General features: G+C 39.1%; 6 protein-coding genes across 6 annotated transcripts; all 6 read left to right on the forward strand.

Moving 5' to 3' along the window:
* Nucleotides 1-42: 42 nt before the first annotated feature.
* On the forward strand, nt 43-477 carry LOC149389476 (uncharacterized). The gene has a single exon (XM_089622635.1). It carries the CDS (start codon nt 43-45, stop codon nt 475-477), a length of 435 nt encoding a protein of 144 aa, XP_089478761.1.
* Nucleotides 478-547: 70 nt separating this feature from the next.
* LOC149389477 (uncharacterized) lies at nt 548-2,859 on the forward strand. The gene is made up of 3 exons (XM_089622636.1): nt 548-1,452; nt 1,629-1,750; nt 1,910-2,859. Exons 1-3 carry the CDS (start codon nt 548-550, stop codon nt 2,857-2,859), a joined length of 1,977 nt encoding a protein of 658 aa, XP_089478762.1.
* Nucleotides 2,860-5,956: 3,097 nt separating this feature from the next.
* LOC149389478 (uncharacterized) lies at nt 5,957-6,884 on the forward strand. Its single transcript, XM_089624266.1, has one exon. It carries the CDS (start codon nt 5,977-5,979, stop codon nt 6,766-6,768), a length of 792 nt encoding a protein of 263 aa, XP_089480392.1. The 5' UTR covers nt 5,957-5,976; the 3' UTR covers nt 6,769-6,884.
* Nucleotides 6,885-10,287: 3,403 nt separating this feature from the next.
* LOC149389479 (uncharacterized) lies at nt 10,288-10,791 on the forward strand. Its single transcript, XM_089622637.1, has one exon. The coding sequence runs from the start codon at nt 10,288-10,290 to the stop codon at nt 10,789-10,791; it is 504 nt and encodes a 167-aa protein (XP_089478763.1).
* Nucleotides 10,792-11,568: 777 nt separating this feature from the next.
* On the forward strand, nt 11,569-14,138 carry LOC149389480 (uncharacterized). The gene is made up of 3 exons (XM_089622638.1): nt 11,569-11,719; nt 13,126-13,713; nt 13,783-14,138. Exons 1-3 carry the CDS (start codon nt 11,569-11,571, stop codon nt 14,136-14,138), a joined length of 1,095 nt encoding a protein of 364 aa, XP_089478764.1.
* A 3,296-nt stretch (nt 14,139-17,434) lies between these two features.
* On the forward strand, nt 17,435-18,292 carry LOC149389481 (uncharacterized). The gene has a single exon (XM_089624380.1). The coding sequence runs from the start codon at nt 17,460-17,462 to the stop codon at nt 18,249-18,251; it is 792 nt and encodes a 263-aa protein (XP_089480506.1). The 5' UTR covers nt 17,435-17,459; the 3' UTR covers nt 18,252-18,292.

Consider the following 18,292-nt stretch of genomic DNA (forward strand, 5'->3'; position numbering starts at 1 on the left):
TTGATTTCATTTTTTGGAGTGCTTGGATTTGTGTTTTTCGATATGGCGGGTCGTAGAGATGATTCCCTTCAGGCAATTGGTGTTCAACTGGATGGCAAAAATTACTCATATTGGAGTTATGTTATGAGGAATTTTTTGCGTGGAAAATCGATGTGGAGTTATGTGACGGGTGTGCGTCGTAAGCCTACCGATGAGAAGGCTGAAGATTTTACAACTTCGATTGATGTTTTGGAGGTTGACAACGCGAAAATTATCACGTGGATTAACAATTCTGTTACCCACTCGATCGGTGCTCAATTGGCAAAGTATGAGACTGCGAATGAGGTCTGGGGACATCTGGAGAGACTCTATACTCAGTCCAATTTTGCCAAACAGTATCGGTTGGAGATGGATATTCGTGTGCTTCGACAAAACGGTTTGAGTATTCAAGAGTTCTATTCTGCCATCATCATTGTGGGATCATTTGGCATTGACTGAGTCGACTGAATTGAAGGCAGTGGCGGCTTACATCTCTCGGCGTGAAGATCAGCGATTGGTTCAGTTCCTGATGGCCTTTTGTGATGACTTTGAGGGATTGCGCGGTGCGATTCTTCACCGCAGTCCTGTTCCTTCTGTTGATTCTGTGGTTAACGAGCTGCTGACCAAAGAGGTTCGTCTCAAGTCCAAGATTGACAAGGAGAGTCCATCACCAGCAGTGCCTGCTGTCCTTGCTGCCCCGTACCGTTCTCCTGCTTGTAGTACGCCCATGTCATCACTTCCTCCGGATAAATGTGCCTTATGTAAAGAGAAGGGACATTGGAAGGCTCAGTGTCCGAAGTTAGGCAGGGACAGAGCACAGCCGCAGCAGCAACAGCAACAACGCCCAACCCAGTCTCAGTCTCGCCCGAAGGCTTCGTGGATACCTCATCCGACGGCTCCATGGGCACCTCGTGCACCAGCTCCGTGGGCACCTTGTCCGACACCTCTGTGGACACCTCAGCTAGCCAACGACGTTGCTGCCCCATTTGTGGACCCGTACATGTTTGAGCAGTTCCTTGCCTCTCAGCCTCATGCCATGCCAGCCTCTTCCTCTAAAGGTTTGTCATCATCGTCAGTCCCAGGTATACCATCCTCTATTTGGATACTTGATTTGGGTGCTTCCAACCATATGTCCCTTCATTTTTCATCTTTTGTGTCTTTGTCCCATCACTCGTCCATACCCATTATGACCGCCGATGGCACCCCTATGCCATTAGAGAGTTTTGGTTCTGTTGTTACATCTCATATTTCCATTCCCGATGTCTACTATATTCCTAGTCTTGCTTTAAATCTTGTGTCTGTTAGTCAATTGATCGATTCTGGTTTCGTAGTCACTTTTTCTTCTTCAGCTTGTTGTGTTCAGGATCCACGATCTCAAATGCTGATTGGGACAGGCCATAAGCAGAGGGACTCTACGTCTTGGATGAACTTAAAGTAACAGATGTGGCTGCCTCTAGTGTGGATTTATCTTCTTTTCGTTTGAGTCATTAGTCGTCTGACTTTTATTTGTGGAATTCTCGTTTGGGTCATGTTTCAGCGTCTCGTTTGTGTTTTTTGATTTCTACGAGAGTTTTAGGAAATTTGAACTCCAAGAATATTTCTGATTGTAGTGGTTGTAGACTTGCAAAATTTCCAGCTTTACCTTTTCATAAAAGTGTTTCGTCTTCTCTTGCTTCGTTTGATCTTGTGCATTCTGATGTGTGGAGACCTGCTCCCATGTCTACTAAGGGTGGTTCTAGATACTACGTTTCATTTGTTGATGATTTAACTCGTTACACTTAGGCTTATTTAATGAAGCATAGATCTGATTTTTTGAGCATTTATCGTGATTTTAGAGCCCTCGTAAAAACACAACATTCTGCTGTCATTAAATGTTTTTGTTGTGATTTAGGGGGTGAATATACTTCTAATGATTTTTTCCAGTTACTTGCTTCCGATGGGACTATCTGTCAAACCTCATGTACTGACACACCTCAACAAAATGGTGTAGCTGAAAGGAAACATCGTCACCTTGTTGACACTGCTCGTTCATTCCTCCTGTCTGCCGAGGTTCCTAGTATTTTTTGGGAGGAAGCTATCCATACCGATGCCTATGTCATAAACAGAATCCCAACCTCTCATAATTCAGGTTTGTCCCCTTTCAAAAAGTTGTTTGGAAAAGTCTCTGATTATGCCTTTTTGCGTGTTTTTGGTTCCACTTGTTTCGTGCTCCGACCTCACGTCGAGCGCGATAAATTGTCTCTTAAGTTTGCTTTGTGTGTCTTTTTGGGATATGGTGTTGGTCAAAAGGGATATTGTTGTTTTGATCCGTTCAGTCAGAAATTGTATGTCTCTCGTCATGTTGTGTTTTTGGAGCATATTCTTTTCTTCTCTGTTCCCGCTAGTTCTCAGAACATGATTCAGAGTGATCTTATTCGCATTGATCCTTTTGATATTGACACCGATGAGGTTGTATATACTGATACTTTAGTTCCTGAGACACACACTCCTATGACCCCTCATGCTACGACTGCTCAGCCATCACTTGAGATTGCGGATCATCCTCCTCTACGTCAGTCCACCCGTCCTCGTAAGTCCATTAAACTTTCCGATTTGGCCTATTCTTTATACTCTACCTCTTTTGTTTCCTTTATCGTGTCTCTTCACTCTTTGTCTGAGCCTTTGTCCTATAGAAAGGCTGTTGTTGACCCCCTTTGGCAGACTGCTATGGCCGAGGAACTTACTGCTCTACATCAAACCCACACTTGGGACTTCAAACCGTTGCCGTCAGGGAAGCGGGCCATCGGTTCTCGTTGGATCTATAAGATCAAGAACAAATCAGATGGGTCCGTGGAGCGGTAGAAGGCCCGTCTTGTTGCTAAAGGCTATTTTCAGGAGTATGGTATGGATTACGAAGAGACTTTTGCACCAGTCGCAAAGATGATGACGATTTGCGCTCTGATCGCTGTGGCTTCCGTACATCATTGGCAGATATCTCAGATTGATGTGAAGAATGCCTTCTTGTATGGTGATCTTCACGAGGAGGTCTACATGACAGCCCTTCCTGGTGTCGCGCATCAGCCCGGTCATGTGTGCAAGCTGGGCAAAGCTCTTTATGGTCTCAAACAAGCTCCCCGAGCTTGGTTTGAGAAGTTCTCCACTGTGATCACCTCCCTTGGTTTCATTCCTAGTCAGCACGATTCCGCTTTGTTCATCACTTACAAGTACAGGTCGTATCCTCTTGTCCTTGTATGTTGATGACATGATTATTACCGGCGATGATTATGATGGGATTGAATCGTTGAAGTCTGACTTGGCTCGGTGCTTTGCTATGAAAAATCTGGGTTCGTTGCGTTATTTTTTGGGTATAGAGGTGGATTTTTCTCCGAAGGGCTATCTATTATCTCAATCAAATTATATATCAGATCTCTTTGAGCGTGCTCGTCTCACTGACAACAGGATCGTTGATACTCCTCTTGAAACCAATGCACGTTACTCTCCATCTGATGGGTCTCCTCTACCTGATCCCAGTCTATACCGCACACGAGGGTTGGAAGCTTGGTTTATCTCACGGTTACTCGTCCTGATATTGCGCATGCTGTTCATATTGTCGGTCAGTTTGTCACTGCTCCTACCACAGTTCATTGGGCTGCCGTTCTGCGCATTCTCAGGTATCTTCGTGGTACTCGATTACAGAGTCTATTGTTTCTCTCCTCGTCTTCATTGGATTTGCGCGCTTACTCTGATGCCAATTGGGCTGGTGATCTTACGGATTCGGTATTTTCCTTGGATTCGGTATTTTCCTTGGAGATTCACTCATCTCTTGGAAGAGCAAGAAGCGGGATGTTATTTCTCGCTCTTCCACTGAAGCTGAGTATCACGCTATGGCTACGACTACATGTGAGATTGTTTGGTTACGCTGGTTACTTGCTGATCTGGGTGTCACTCTTCATCATCCTACGCCGTTATACTGTGATAATCAGAGTTCCATTCAGATTGCTCGTAACTCGGTCTTTCATGAGAGAACCAAACATATTGAGATTGATTGTCATTACACCCGTCATCATCTACAGCTTGGTACAATCACATTGCCATATGTTCCCTCTTCACTTCATATTGCCGATTTATTCACGAAGGCTCATTCCACTTCGCGCTTCCGCGTCTTAGTTGACAAAATCTCAATGCTTATTACTTTAGCATCGTGAGTTTGAGGGGGGATATTAACGTATATATAATATATTAGTCATTATTATTATTATTATTGTATTTAGGATTATTTCTTTTTTTCTTTATTTCCCTTTCTGTTGTATTAAGGTTATATATACCCAGACTATTCTATTCTTTTACAATGCAATTCATTTCAGACTTCCTTTTTTTCTCTGAATCCCTAAATCTTCATTAAAATCCAAACTGAAAAATTATGCATGCACGATCATATATATATATATATATATATATATATATATATATATATATATATATATATAATTATATTTACGTCATGTGAGGGCTTTTCTTCACGTATATTAACTAGAGAAATTATATGATATAGGAAACTAGATTATACCTCACTAATCACTAAATGAATGTCATACTTTTAAATATTTTTAATTAAATATCTATGTTCCTTAGATCTTGTATTGAATTTTTTTTATTCTATTTTACTGGTATACCCTTAATCTATTGTTTTTTTAATTCTCTAATTGAACCGAATATATTTAGTAGTTTTTTTTATTTCTTTATTTATATTTATCTATAATAAATGTTTTCCTTTTTAATGCAAAATTCGATTTAAGTTATTATTTTTCTTGATTTAGTCTAGTTATTATCTTTCTTAATTTATTTTGATTTTCTTTCAAACTTTGAAATAATTTTCTTTCTTATGTTTTATCTCTACTCCTTAAACTTTCATTTTTTAACTTCTTTTTTTTATTTTTATTGGGCACTCTAGCCGATGAACCCAAATAAAACAATGAAATTTATAATTTAGGGGGAGCATTATTAGCCAACAAGTATTAGCCAACAAATATTAAAATAGAAGTTAAGGACTCTGATTAATTAAAATTTATTCAAGAAAAAAATTAAATTCTCTTTATTGTTTCAAAATATATCACTTCTCTTTTTACGGGCATGGGATCGAATCTGGTCCGGCGCATTGACCATATTTATTTAATCTATGGTGTGATTGTGTGGTAGAATAATAAATTTTCATTGGCTAATAATGTCCATCCTAAAAAAAAACCAAAACATTAGAAAAACAAATTGATTTTTCAGGTGCTCAGAGATTCCAGTAAAATCTCTCATACCATACGTGTGAAAGAGGAGAGAATAAGAAAAGATACAACCGGTAATCAAAGAAGAAACAAAAAATTGCTTTATTGATTTCTGTGACATATATATATATATATATATATATATATATATATATATATATATATATATATATATATATATATATATATAAGCACGTATTATTATGCTTTAAAAACTGATTATATTTCAGTAGGAGGCAAGGAAGGGGATCTGGATTATCTTGACGTTGTCGATTCCTTGTCTCCATTGAAATGTTGTGTCAACGCCACTCGTGCTTCGAAAAATTGCGAATATTGCTAGGTTGTTAATCTGTACTGATTAGCTGAATTTGACACCAAATATGAGATTGTTAATTTTATTAATATTGATGTCATTATACAATGTTTATGAAATTATTACAATTTTCATGTCAGAGAGTTTGATTCTGGCACTGTGGTTGGGGAACAAAGCTTAAACATCTTTGGTAATCATATTTTTGGATTCAAATCTCATCACGTTAGCCTTGTAATCAATCATGTGTGTTAATGAAGTTGAGATTCCTCTTGTCTCTTTCTTCCCTATGACTTTCTATATATAATACCTTCACCCAATACAACATTCAAACCATTCTAACTAATCTTCTCTTTCTCTCTTACATCCTCAAGAAATTTAATTAAACTGAAAAAAATGGCAGCTTATCACAGCCGCTCCAACAGTTTTCCTTCAACCCAGCACCCTCTTATCCCTGAATTCGACGAGCAATTGAGAAGATTGAGCTCGTCTCAAGCGGCCTCATCTTCCTCGGTCACATCGAAACTCAACGCTCTTCAAGATCTTCATGACTGTGTGGATGGGTTGCTTTTGTTGCCGCTTAACCAACAGGCCTTGTCGAAGGAGCATAATAAAAAATCAATCGATGAGCTCTTGGACGGATCTCTAAGAATCTTGGATTTGTGCGACACCGCCAAGATTGCGTTGACTCAGTCTAAGGAATCCGTACAAGAGATTCTATCAATCTTTCGGAGAAGACGCGGTGGCGATATCAAAACCGAGCTCAAGAAATACTTGGCATCAAAGAAATTAGCAAAGAAGGCACTCAACAAGATCCGAAACAGCGTTTCAAGTCCCATCAAAGGAAATGTTGAAATTGTTGGCATTCTGAGAGAGGTTGAATCAATCACTCTTGAAGTGTTCGAATCCATGTTTTCCTTCGTATCCGGCCCGAGGTCACAAAACTCACTTTTCGCCAAGTTGATAAACTCCAAAAAAGTTGCTTGCGATGAAGTCAACGAATTCGAAAGCGTCGAAGCTTCATTGAAAATGCTCGACGGTCAAAAGGCAAAAAAATCAGAAAACGACTCACAAAATGAGCTTCAGAAATTGGAGATGTGCATTCAAGATCTCGAGGAAGGAGTTGAAAGCGTTTATCGGCGTTTGATCAAAACCAGAGTTTCTCTGCTCAACATTCTTAACCACTAAATTTAGAATCACAGGAATATTGAAACAATTTTGTTAGGATCCATTACATGATCAGGAAATTTACAATAGTCATTCAGACTTGTACATGATTGCAATATATGAATACATTTATTATGTTTGCCAACACCAGCTTTATTTTTTTCCATTAATTCTTTAGCTATTATGCCACTCTTATCCAAATAGTGTTACTATTTTTTCCTTGCGCTATGCAAAGATTTAACGCTGCTGAGGTGGGGTTTAGGTAATTTTTTTTTTTTTTTGTTACCAATTTACACACAACTTTTTTTAATAAATAATAAAGAAACTATTGTAATGGTAATTGGCTGATTAGTAGTTTGGCGAAACTCATATAGCAAATCAGGATGTATTTTCCGCAGGTGCTGAAATGCTTATGACATAATCTTCACCGAATTAATTAATTAGTTATGTTCTTCCGTTAAACTTCAGCAAATGCACCATAGTTATGTCCTTCTTTGGTTCTCCGGCGTTCTTGCTCGGTCGGTGGCCGGTGTGAGCTCGCGGCGTTTTTCTTCTCGGCCGAGGCGCGCGCATCCACGGAGAGCACGAGTCATCAACTCTTCGCCAGTCTCTTCTTCTTCGTCCATCTCCGCCGCCCACCTCGCCGGAGACTCTTTCTCTCTTCCTTTCCTTTTCTTTTCTCGGCCACTCCTCAGACGAAACTCTCAGCCTCTCCTTCTCACTCTTCCGCTCACTCTCTCAGTCGCCGTCGCGCGCGCTCTCTCTCTCTCTCTCAGTCGGTCCATCTCTCTGTCCTTCTCTCCCGGTCTCTCTTTCTTTCTCAAGCTCATTTTTTTCTCTCCTTCCCTTCTTTTTTCTTTTTTTTTTTCCTAGTCTGGTGGCTTCTTTGGTCAGCCAAGAGATAATCACAAATAGAGATGACAATTTCGTGTTCATGATGTAATCGTGTCGTGTTAATCGTGTTTGTATAAATAATTGCTAGAACCAAATCCGAACATTTATTAATTATATTTGAAATCTAGATCCAAATCCGACCGTTTATTTTTTTTACAGATCCATAACCATTTAAATTAAACCGTTTAATAGTCATGTTAAATAGGTATTTAACCGTGTTTAGACATTCGGACTCAATTAGTTGCGATATAATTATAAAAAAAAACATGACAGTCATAAGATCAGAATTGTCCTCTTTCTTTTTGTACTAATTTCCGATACATCGACACTGTTTGTTCAACTGATTTAGAATCACAATCCATTTATATAGCCTGTAAAAAAAAACACTTACACAAAAATCAAACACACTTTAAACTCAACCAAAATAAAAAAAATTAAACAATGCCCAAGACCAGAAGTTCAACAATACCGAAAATCAAAAGTTCAACAAGTACATAATCAATACCCAAATTCACGTTCACATATTCAACAAATACACTACGAGTAACTCTCTAACCAATACTCATACGATTTAAAGAAACTGAATATGATACGTTATAATGAGACTATAGTTATTGTGACTTTCAATTATAAATTATGATTTTTCAATATGAATTTAATTGAATTGAAATCAAACAAAATTGAATATGATATGTTATTATGAGACGATAGTTATTGTGATTGTGAATTGAATTGAATCAAAATCACATAAAATTGAATATGATACGTTATTATGAGATGATAGTTATTGTGATTGTAAATTATAATTGTTCGATATGAATTGAATTGAATTAAAATAAAATAAAATTTAATGTGATAAAGTATTATGAGACTATAATTATTGTGACTATCAATTTCAAATTGTGATTTTTCAATGAATTTAATTGAAATCCAATAAAATTGAATATGATACGTTATTATGAGATGATAGTTATTGTGATTATGAATGAAAATTGTTCGATATGAATTGAAATAAAAGAAAATTGAATATGATATGTTATTATGAGACTATAGTAATTGTGATTGTTCGAAATGAATTGGGATTCTTATTGCTCCCGTTAAGTCAATTGGTATATACTATTGACTATATGTTATCATACGTGAATTGATATTTATACGAATATACTTTATTTATTACATCATGTGTCTAATATCAATTTTATGTTTATAATTATAATTTTCGGTCCGGGTTTAGGATCGTCGATTTCGTAGATGTTCTTCTATTGTTCTTATATTATCTGTTTGTCTAGGTTAGTCATTTAATTCTTCTTAGTTTCTGTTTGCCTAGTGTAGGTATTTAGGTTCTTTGGTTTCATAAAACTTCATTCTTATTTGTTTGTTAATTCCATCTTTTTTCCAGTTATTCATCATCGGATTTGAATCATGGAATCGTTCGCCAAATTGGAGAGAAGTATTTTGCTTTTTCGAATGGTAAATAATATTTACTATCAAATGGTCAGACTGTAAATATTATTTACCATTAAAGTTTCAGAGTTTCGGTTATGGTTTTCTATAGATTAATCGAATTGGAAATAATATTTACCATATTTTATAGTTAATCTATTAGAGAATTGATCGGAGATGCGGGCTAGAGTTTCGATTATGGTGTTCTATGGATTAATCGAATTGGAAATAACATTACTTACCATTTTTTCCAAGTTTGAGAACGGAGACATCTTCGTCGGCTTCGGAACCGGCAAAATAAAAAAATTGGTGGCGGAAAAGGAGGTCGGAGGAAATTTTGGAGGATTGAAGGATTCGAAATCGACGGAGAGTTCGGAGGCAATATCGGAGGATGGAAGGATTCGGAGTCGGATGCGACAATTTTGGTGTGTATTTGATGAGGGGCAAGATAGGAATATAATATTGTTTGGTAGTGGATTGAGCTAGTTACCTAATTTAAGTAATAGTTGAGTTGGAATTTTAAAGGAGCTGCCAATTTGGGCTAGATACCTAACCGGTCCAAAAATTAAAAAAGAAAACAAAAAAATAACTTGTCTATAAATTAACAAATCAATTACATTAACATGTTTATTGAGAATTATATTTAGGGGAGGGCCAGACTGTCCTCTAGGCAACATAGGTCACCGCCTAAGGCCTCGGCATTTTGAAAAAAAAGGCATTGTAAAAGGCTCTAACTAACAAGGTTTTTTTAATCGTGTTATTTTGATTATACATCCAAATGTCTCAGTAATGTCAAATGGCAGGACATGGGTTGATTCTTTTAATATTTATATATATGGGCTATATGATTTTCACGATGGCTTTGTATTACATTGCATGGTAGTGAGATTGTAAGTATGGACATTTTGTTTTAATTTATTAAGAGTAATTTGTTATTGTTTTATGAGAAATGATGATTAACGATTATGTTTTTTCTGTTTTTATTATATGTGTCGCAAGTTTTTTCTTTTATATAAAGAGTTCTTACTTTAATTTTTGCTCAAGGCTACAACTAATGTCGGACCGGGACCTATTTCAGGTTGAAAACTTTCATTTTTGAATTGAAAAAATCCACTTCGATTCGTAATTTAACAAACACGTGAGATCTTAATGTAGATTGAGAAAGAAAAAGAGAAGCAAAAAAAAAAATAGTAGATAAAAAAAATGGTATTAAACCTGTATACGCTCTTACTCTGGAAGACGGATTTAAATTTATGTATACGCTCTTACTCTCGCTTTCACATCGCAGCATCTATACTCGACAACGACCTGTTTTGGAACTGCATGGGCATCTACGGGAACCGCGACGCTGCCAAAAGGAAACACACATGGGAACTATTACGGAGGGTTCTCAGCCTCGCCAGCGGACCCTGGATGTGCGGAGGAGACTTCAATGAACTTCTTTACACCTCAGAGAAGACTGGCGGGGGGCTGCGGAGTCCGGGTCAGATGGCAGCCTTAAGAGAGGCTCTAGACGCATGCCACTTGGAGGATTTGGGCTTCCACGGAGACCCTTTCACTTGGAGACGCTCTACAAACACGGGTTGTACATGGGAACGCCTTGACCGATGTGTAGCCACTGAAGATTGGTCCTTGTACACCACCTCAAGCTCTGGGCCTCCAACCACCGTCCCCTTCTCTTATACACCGATCGACGGGACGCGTTAGGTCCACCCCGGACCTCTCGCATCACCCGTCGTTTCGTTTTCGAAGAGGCCTAGAGCAAAGAGGAAGATTGCAAGTCCATCATCAACAATTCTTGCCAAGTGGATATCCAAGTGATATGCCGAGTGGAGCGGTCCCTCAACGCTCTCCTTGAAAAAGAGAATAACTACTTGGCAAAGAAGCCGCATCAATTGGCTCCGAAGTGGGGACCAAAATACACGTTTCTTCCATCGGAAAGCCACCCACCGGAAGAGGAAGAACATGTTCAAGGGTCTCCTCGATCATAACCTTGTTTGGACCGAGGATCCCAAGGCGTTGGAAGGTATAATCTCGAACTACTTCGTCAATATATAGACCACATCATCTCGGTGGAGACGAACGATATGCTCTCCGCCCCCTACAGAAGCAAAGAGGTTCGTGACACCTTCTTCGACATGGAGCCCAGAAAGGATGGCTTCCCCGGCCTTTTCTTTCAGAAATTTTGGCGAATTGTCGGTCCGAGTGTTACCACGGAATGCCTCGCGGTGCTCAACGACAAGAAGACCTTAGGCTCCTTGAACGACACTGTCCTCGCCTTGATACCGAAAGTCAAAAACCCGGTGAAAATGCAAGAATTTCGGTCGATCAGCCTCTGCAACGTCATCTACAAAGCCATCTCCAAATGCATCACCGCCCGACTCAAGACCACACTCACAGACGCTCTCGGAGAACCAAAACGCCTTCATAGGAGGACGTCAAATCTTTGACAACGTCATTATCGGTTTCGAAGGCGTCCACACAATGAAATGGGGAAGGTTCGGTAACGGGGAGTGCGGGGCGCTCAAACTCGACATGTCTAAGGCTTTTGATAGGGTTGAATTGAGCTTTCTCGGCGCGGTCCTCTCGAAACTTGGCTACACCCCCTCTGTGATCGATCTCATCATAGCGATGCGTACAATCCGTGCGCTTCTCCTTTGTTCTCAACGGAAAAATTAAGGGCTCCATCACGCCTTCTCGGGGCCTCCGCCAAAGGGACCCACTATCGCCTTTCCTCTTCCTCATATGCTCCGAAGGCATCTCCGCTCTTCTCCGTCAAGCCGAAAAATTTTATGGGCTGAGGTTTGGAAACCCCGCATTCACCATCTCCCACCTCTTCTTTGCGGATGATAGCCTCATCTTCTTCCGAGCCACGGAGGACGATGGGAGAGTCGTGCTTTGATGTCTAAACAAGTACATGCGTGCTTCCGGACAGCTCATCAACTACGATAAATCTGAGATTTGATTTGGCCGGAAAGTCAATGAGAAAGTAGGAGCTTTCCTAACCCGCTCCCTTAGGGTTAAGCTTACCACCGGCCACGATAAGTATCTCGGCCTTCCTTTCTCTTTGGGTAGAAGTAAAGCCGAGATTTTTGCCACTTTCCGGGAGTGAGTTTGGAACAAGATCAAAGGTTGGAAAGGATCCTTCTTTTCCATGGCCGGGAAAAAGGTAATCATTAAAGCTGTCATACATGCTATCCCAAGCTACGTCATGCATTGTTTTAAACTACCCAAATGCATCATCTCGGATATCCACAAGCTTGCGAAAAAATTCCTTTGGGGTAGCGATGAGGATGGTAAGAAAACGCATTAGGGAAGTTGGGACAATCTTTGTACCCCGAAGAAGAAAGAAGGTCTCGGGTTTCGAAACCTCGAATGGCCAATCAAGCCCTCCTCACTAAGTCAGGTTGGCGAGTCCTTCGAAACCCCTCCGCCCTTGCGTTTAGGGTCCTCAAAGCCTCTTACTTCCCCAACTCTTCCTTCCTCAATGCCCCATCCACGCCTTATTGCGCTTCCAGCCTTTGGCGCGGCCTTGTTTGGGGAAGAAAGATCCTAGACCAAGGTACTAGATGGCGTGTGGGTAACAGAATGAAGATTGAAGCACGTTCGGAAAAATGGCTGCCTCGGACCGGAGACTTCTACGTCCGGAACAACGACATCATCCCCCCAGAGACCAGGGTAGCCGACCTCACACTCCCCGATGGAAACTGAAAGTGTCGCACCTAAATGTATGATTATTAGGTGCGACATGTCGTACCTAATGTCTTTAGCGACAGACTTTTAGATTCGACTTTGTCGCACCTAATGTCGCACCTAATAAACTATTAGGTGCGACTTTTGAGGTGTTTGATGCGACAATTGTCGCACCGGATGACTTTTTTGTCCTAGTGACCGATCGCCTCAATTCTTGGTTTGGCCCGGAAGATAGATCTGCCATTCGGCGAATCCCGGGAGTCTCAGCGTCTTCATTGGATACTCTACGCTGGCACCATAGCCGAGATAGTGAACACTCGGCTAAGAGTGACTACTGGGTTGCCTCAGATACGCTCGACGTGGCAGAACCCCCTGCTCCCGAAACTACCCAACATTGGTGGGTTGCTATTTGGAAGCTTCACCTTCCCCCAAAGGTTCGCTTCTTTCTCTGGAAAACTTGCAGAGGCTGGCTCCGTACCATGGGTACTCTCGCTCGTCATGGGATGAAAATTGACCCCAGATGTCCTCGCTGTGGTACGGAGCGCGAATCCATCTTCCACACCCTCTGGTCCTACAGAGAGAGCAAACAAATCTGGAAAACACTTGGTTGGTGGCCGTTGATCAAAGATGGGTTCCGAGGAGACATGGTGGACTTTTTCACTCGAATTCAAAACTCAATCGGCTCGAGTGATTTTGAGGTCTTTGTGATGATCATGTGGAGATCGTGCAACCACCGCAACGCTGGGATCCATGGCAACACTCTCCGACCCGTAGCTGACCGGATCAACCTCACGCTGCATCTCCTTGAGGACTTCCAAGCGTCTTCTCCCTCTAAGCCGGGCGACTCGGCCGCAACAACTACTAGACCCACACGCTGGTCTCCTCCGACACCTAGGACCACCGCCATCAACACAGACGCTGCTTTCTCCAACAGAGGTAGCTGCGGCTTTGGGGGTTTCCTTCGCAGCAGTACCTGATACGTCAAGTACTGCTTTTTCTCACAAGGAAATGGCGACATCAACCCGCTCAACGCGGAGGCACTGGCCTTCAAGCACAGGTTTCGCATGGCCACTGATCTTGGATTAAAATCCATTGAAGTCCAGACCGGTTGCCTCACTATTCCGAATCTCCTTGATGGTGCCTCCCTCCCCATCACCGAATGCGGAGCTATTCTCGAAGACATCAAGCTGCAGCTCTCTTTTTTCGATTCTGCTACTGTTATTTACACTCCCAGAAAATGTAATATGGTAGCTCATCTCCTTGTTAAAATGGCTCTGAATTTTCATGACCCAACCATTTGGTATGACTACGCTCCTCCCGGTCTGGGGGAGAGCATTTCGACAGATATGCCCAATCAATGACCATTCCTAGTGACTTTTTCTAAAAAAAAACCCTGTGAGAATTCATAACTCCCAACTAAAAATCGTCCCGGTGATATATCCATTAATTTTTAAAAAAAATATTAGTTACGGACTTTAATTAAATAAAATTTACTCAGGAAAAAAAACATTAAGCCTCCCTATTATATTTTCAAAATAAAAAATAATTAGACAATGATAAAAAAAAAGTAAATATAAATAAAGGGGTAATGTAGCTAAATAACCAATTTAAAGTTAGAGATTTGTAAGTAACTAGGCCACTTTAAACATGTGATTTTAGATCTAGCATATGTTTGACAATTTTTAGGGATATAGCCAAATGGCTTATGTGGCAATAATTAAGGTCTGATTTGCCCTTATTTATTAACAAATTCGTCACTTTCTCTCTCCTATTTTTTTCAAATAATTTTTTTTGCATCAAAACTTCAAAAATTTGTATCTTTCTCGTACGAATTTGAAATTGAGTGATTTCAGATCCTACAAATTCGTGGCGTCGAGATCTTCAAAAATAGACCCATTGTGTTTGATGAAAAATTATGTTTAATGCATCATAGTTACGTTTCTATTTTATTTTTTTTATAATTTCAAAAATTTCCAGTTATTTCCATATTTAAGGTTGTAACGTGATTTTTCTACATCTATGATATTAAACATGATTTTTCATCAAACACAATGGATCTATTTTTGAAGATCTCGGCGTCACGAATCCGTAGGATTTGAAATCACTCAATTTCGAGTTCATATGAGATAGATATGGTTTTTTGAAGTTTTTATGTAAAAAAAAGTGTAGGAAAAAAGTAAGAGAGAGAAAGTGGCGAATTTATTAATAAATAAGGGTAAATCAGACCTTAATTATTACCACATAAGTCTGTTGGCTATTTCCCTAAATGCTGTTAAACATGGGCTAAAAACAAATTTTATAGTTTCATTTTGGCTATTTCGCTACACTGCCCTTAAAGTTATGAATTTGCAAAATAGCTAAGATTTGTCTTAATTGAGTGAAATAGCCAAAATGTGCAACAAATTGGTTTAAAAAAAATTTGAACCCAAGATTAATTTTTTGAAAGTGATAAATTGCTTATAATAATCGTCAAAAACTTTAATCTTGACTGTGAAAAAAATTTGAAAACGTAAATTTGGCTATTTTACTGAAAAGTTAAAAATTTGGTTATTTTGTTAATCAATGAGTTTCAAATGGCTATTTTGTACATTTTTTCCAAAAAAAAAAAAAACAAAACTGCCTAAACACGTGGGATTGACTAGATAGTTTGATGAAAATAAAACTTCGGCTATTTATTAATTGGAATACTTTAAAGTGGCTTATATTTAGTGATTTATCTATAAATAGAGTATAAAAAACCACTATTAACCATTTTTTTTATTTATAGCTATAAATTAAATGGATATCTTTGTGTAAATTTATAAATTGGTTTATTTAAAGTGAAAGTTGTTGTCACTAGCTCATTTTACACTTCTTATTAGGGGAATATTCCAAGTTTCATTTAATTAAGGAAATAGCCCATTTTTTCTTAGCAAACAATTACACGCTTCGTGAATCAGTTAATTAATTAACAGACTGAATTGAGTTAGGTTAATTAATTAACTAAATGTTTGGATTGAACATTCATAAAAAATTTAAAAAAAAATCATAACTTAAGTTAATTCCTATTCAAAGCATTAAATTAATTAACCTAATTCCTAATTCAGTCAGTTAGTAAATTATCTTTACTCATAAAAAAAAAATCAGAACCTAAGCTAATTCTTAATTCAACCAATCAGTTAATTAATTAACCTAACTTAATTCAGTCAGTTAATTAATTAACTAATTCGCGAATTAGCACTGAATCAACAAAATAGCTCAATAATTCGAGACCGAGATGTATCTTCACTTCGTCCTCGTTGCTCTTCTTCGTCAATCGAAGCTTGGTGAAGGAGGGAGCTCGGAATCGCCGGCGTCGGAGGCAGGTCAGGTCGCACAGAGGAGCTCGCCGGAACTCGCGTTGGGCTCGCATCGGAGGCGTGCGTCGGGTGACGATCAACAATGAAATTTACCTATTGGAACTGAAGAACAAAAGCTCGGTCAGAAATTTGCGTCGAGGACGAAGTCGAATGCGGAGTCGACTTCGGGCGGCGATGATGGCGACGAACAACGACGAGCGGCGTCGACGCGACAGTGTGGATCGGTCTGAACAATTTTAGGGTTTCGCGTTCGGGTTTGAACAATTTTGAAATCAGAATGTTTAAGCGTGTTTTTTAAGTTTATATACGAGGGTAATATCGGAAGTTTGGTGCCAAATTAGATGGTTTGGGCTATTTGTTTTATTTTACCAAATTTGGACTATTCCTCAAAATAAGTTTGGCTAATATAAGTTTCAAACATGATGGATAATTAATTGGATACGATACTAGCAACAAAAATTAATTCGGCGCCCCAACGGAATGAACACGAATTTTTCACCTGTAACGTGATCTAGCTTCTGCAAGCATTAGCGCTTATAATTTATAAATTTTATATATTGTATATGCATTCTCTATACTCTGATGGGAATATGCTCAAACATGCATTACAATACGGAAGAAAAAAAAACATTGTAGAAATAAAAACATTGTAGTAAAATCTTTTTCAAGTATTTCCCTAGCTACATTATTATTAAACGGTGATATTTCCCTAAATAGATTTTCTAAACGTACGTGAGTTTTGGCCACTTGCCAGGTTGCAATTAATTGTGGATTTTTCAGTATTGGAAGATTCAAGTATTGGCGTTGTTAATTTCTGTATGATATATTATATATGCACGTACGATTATTATGCGTCAAAAATAGATTCGGTCTCAGTAAGGCAAGAAAGGTGATCTGGATAATATTCACGTTGTCGATTCCTTGTCTCCATTGAAATGTTGTGTCAACTCCACTCGCCCTTCGAAAAATTGCTCGATTGTTAATCTGCACTGATTAGCTGAATTTGGCACCAAATGAGAGAGATTGCTAATTATTATTGATATTGATGTTATTATAAAATGTTTGTGACATTATTGCAATATTCATGTCAGATAATTTGATCTGGGCACTGTGGTTGGGGGACCAAGCTTAAACATCTTTGGTAATCATGTTTTTGGATTCAAATCTCATCACGTTAGCATTGTAATCAATCATGTGTATTGATGAAGTTGAGATTCCTCTTGTCTCTTTCTTCCCTATGACTTTCTATATATAATACCTTCACCCAATACAACATTCAAACCATTCTAACTAATCTTCTCTCGTCTCTCTTACATCCTCGAGAGATTTAATTAAACTGAAAAAATGGCAGCTTATCACAGCCGCTCCAACAGTTTTCCTTCAACCCAGCACCCTCTTATCCCTGAATTCGACGAGCAATTGAGAAGATTGAGCTCGTCTCAAGCGGCCTCTTCTTCCTCGGTCACATCGAAATTCAACGCTCTTCAAGATCTTCATGACTGTGTGGATGGGTTGCTTTTGTTGCCGCTTAACCAACAAGCATTGTCGAAGGAGCAGAATAAAAAATCAATCGATGAGCTCTTGGACGGATCTCTAAGAATCTTGGATTTGTGCGACACCGCCAAGATTGCGTTGACTCAGTCTAAGGAATCCGTACAAGAGATTCTATCAATCTTTCGGAGAAGACGCGGTGGCGATATCAAAACCGAGCTCAAGAAATACTTGTCATCAAAGAAATTAGCAAAAAAGGCACTCAACAAGATCCGAAACAGCGTTTCAAGTCCCATCAAAGGAAATGTTGAAATTGTTGGCATTTTGAGAGAGGTTGAATTAATCACTCTTGAAGTGTTCGAATCCATGTTTTCCTTCGTATCCGGCCCGAGGTCACAAAACTCGCTTTTCGCCAAGTTGATAAACTCCAAAAAAGTTGCTTGCGATGAAGTCAACGAATTCGAAAGCGTCGAAGCTTCATTGATAATGCTCGCCGGTCAAAAGGCAAAAAAATCAGAAAACGACTCACAAAATGAGCTTCAGAAATTGGAGATGTGCATTCAAGATCTCGAGGAAGGAGTTGAAAGCGTTTATCGGCGTTTGATCAAAACCAGAGTTTCTCTGCTCAACATTCTTAACCACTAAATTTAGAATCATAGGAATATATAAACAATTTTGTTAGAATC

This window comes from Urtica dioica, chromosome 8 (assembly GCF_054948205.1).
Source record: "Urtica dioica subsp. dioica isolate 48M chromosome 8, U.dioica_male_clone48M_v1_H2, whole genome shotgun sequence".
NCBI lineage: Eukaryota > Viridiplantae > Streptophyta > Magnoliopsida > Rosales > Urticaceae > Urtica > Urtica dioica.

Coding starts and splice junctions, on each gene's coding strand:
- LOC149389476 (XM_089622635.1), top strand. CDS start 43: ATGGCGGGTCGTAGAGATGATTCCCTTCAGGCAATTGGTGTTCAACTG.
- LOC149389480 (XM_089622638.1), top strand. CDS start 11,569: ATGAAATGGGGAAGGTTCGGTAACGGGGAGTGCGGGGCGCTCAAACTC. Junction 11,720..13,125: donor CGATCTCATCATAGCGATGC/GTACAATCCGTG, acceptor GGGTTGCCTCAG/ATACGCTCGACGTGGCAGAA. Junction 13,714..13,782: donor CGCTGCTTTCTCCAACAGAG/GTAGCTGCGGCT, acceptor TTTTCTCACAAG/GAAATGGCGACATCAACCCG.
- LOC149389477 (XM_089622636.1), top strand. CDS start 548: ATGGCCTTTTGTGATGACTTTGAGGGATTGCGCGGTGCGATTCTTCAC. Junction 1,453..1,628: donor ACGTCTTGGATGAACTTAAA/GTAACAGATGTG, acceptor TTCTGATTGTAG/TGGTTGTAGACTTGCAAAAT. Junction 1,751..1,909: donor TCCCATGTCTACTAAGGGTG/GTTCTAGATACT, acceptor GTTGTGATTTAG/GGGGTGAATATACTTCTAAT.
- LOC149389478 (XM_089624266.1), top strand. CDS start 5,977: ATGGCAGCTTATCACAGCCGCTCCAACAGTTTTCCTTCAACCCAGCAC.
- LOC149389481 (XM_089624380.1), top strand. CDS start 17,460: ATGGCAGCTTATCACAGCCGCTCCAACAGTTTTCCTTCAACCCAGCAC.
- LOC149389479 (XM_089622637.1), top strand. CDS start 10,288: ATGGTATTAAACCTGTATACGCTCTTACTCTGGAAGACGGATTTAAAT.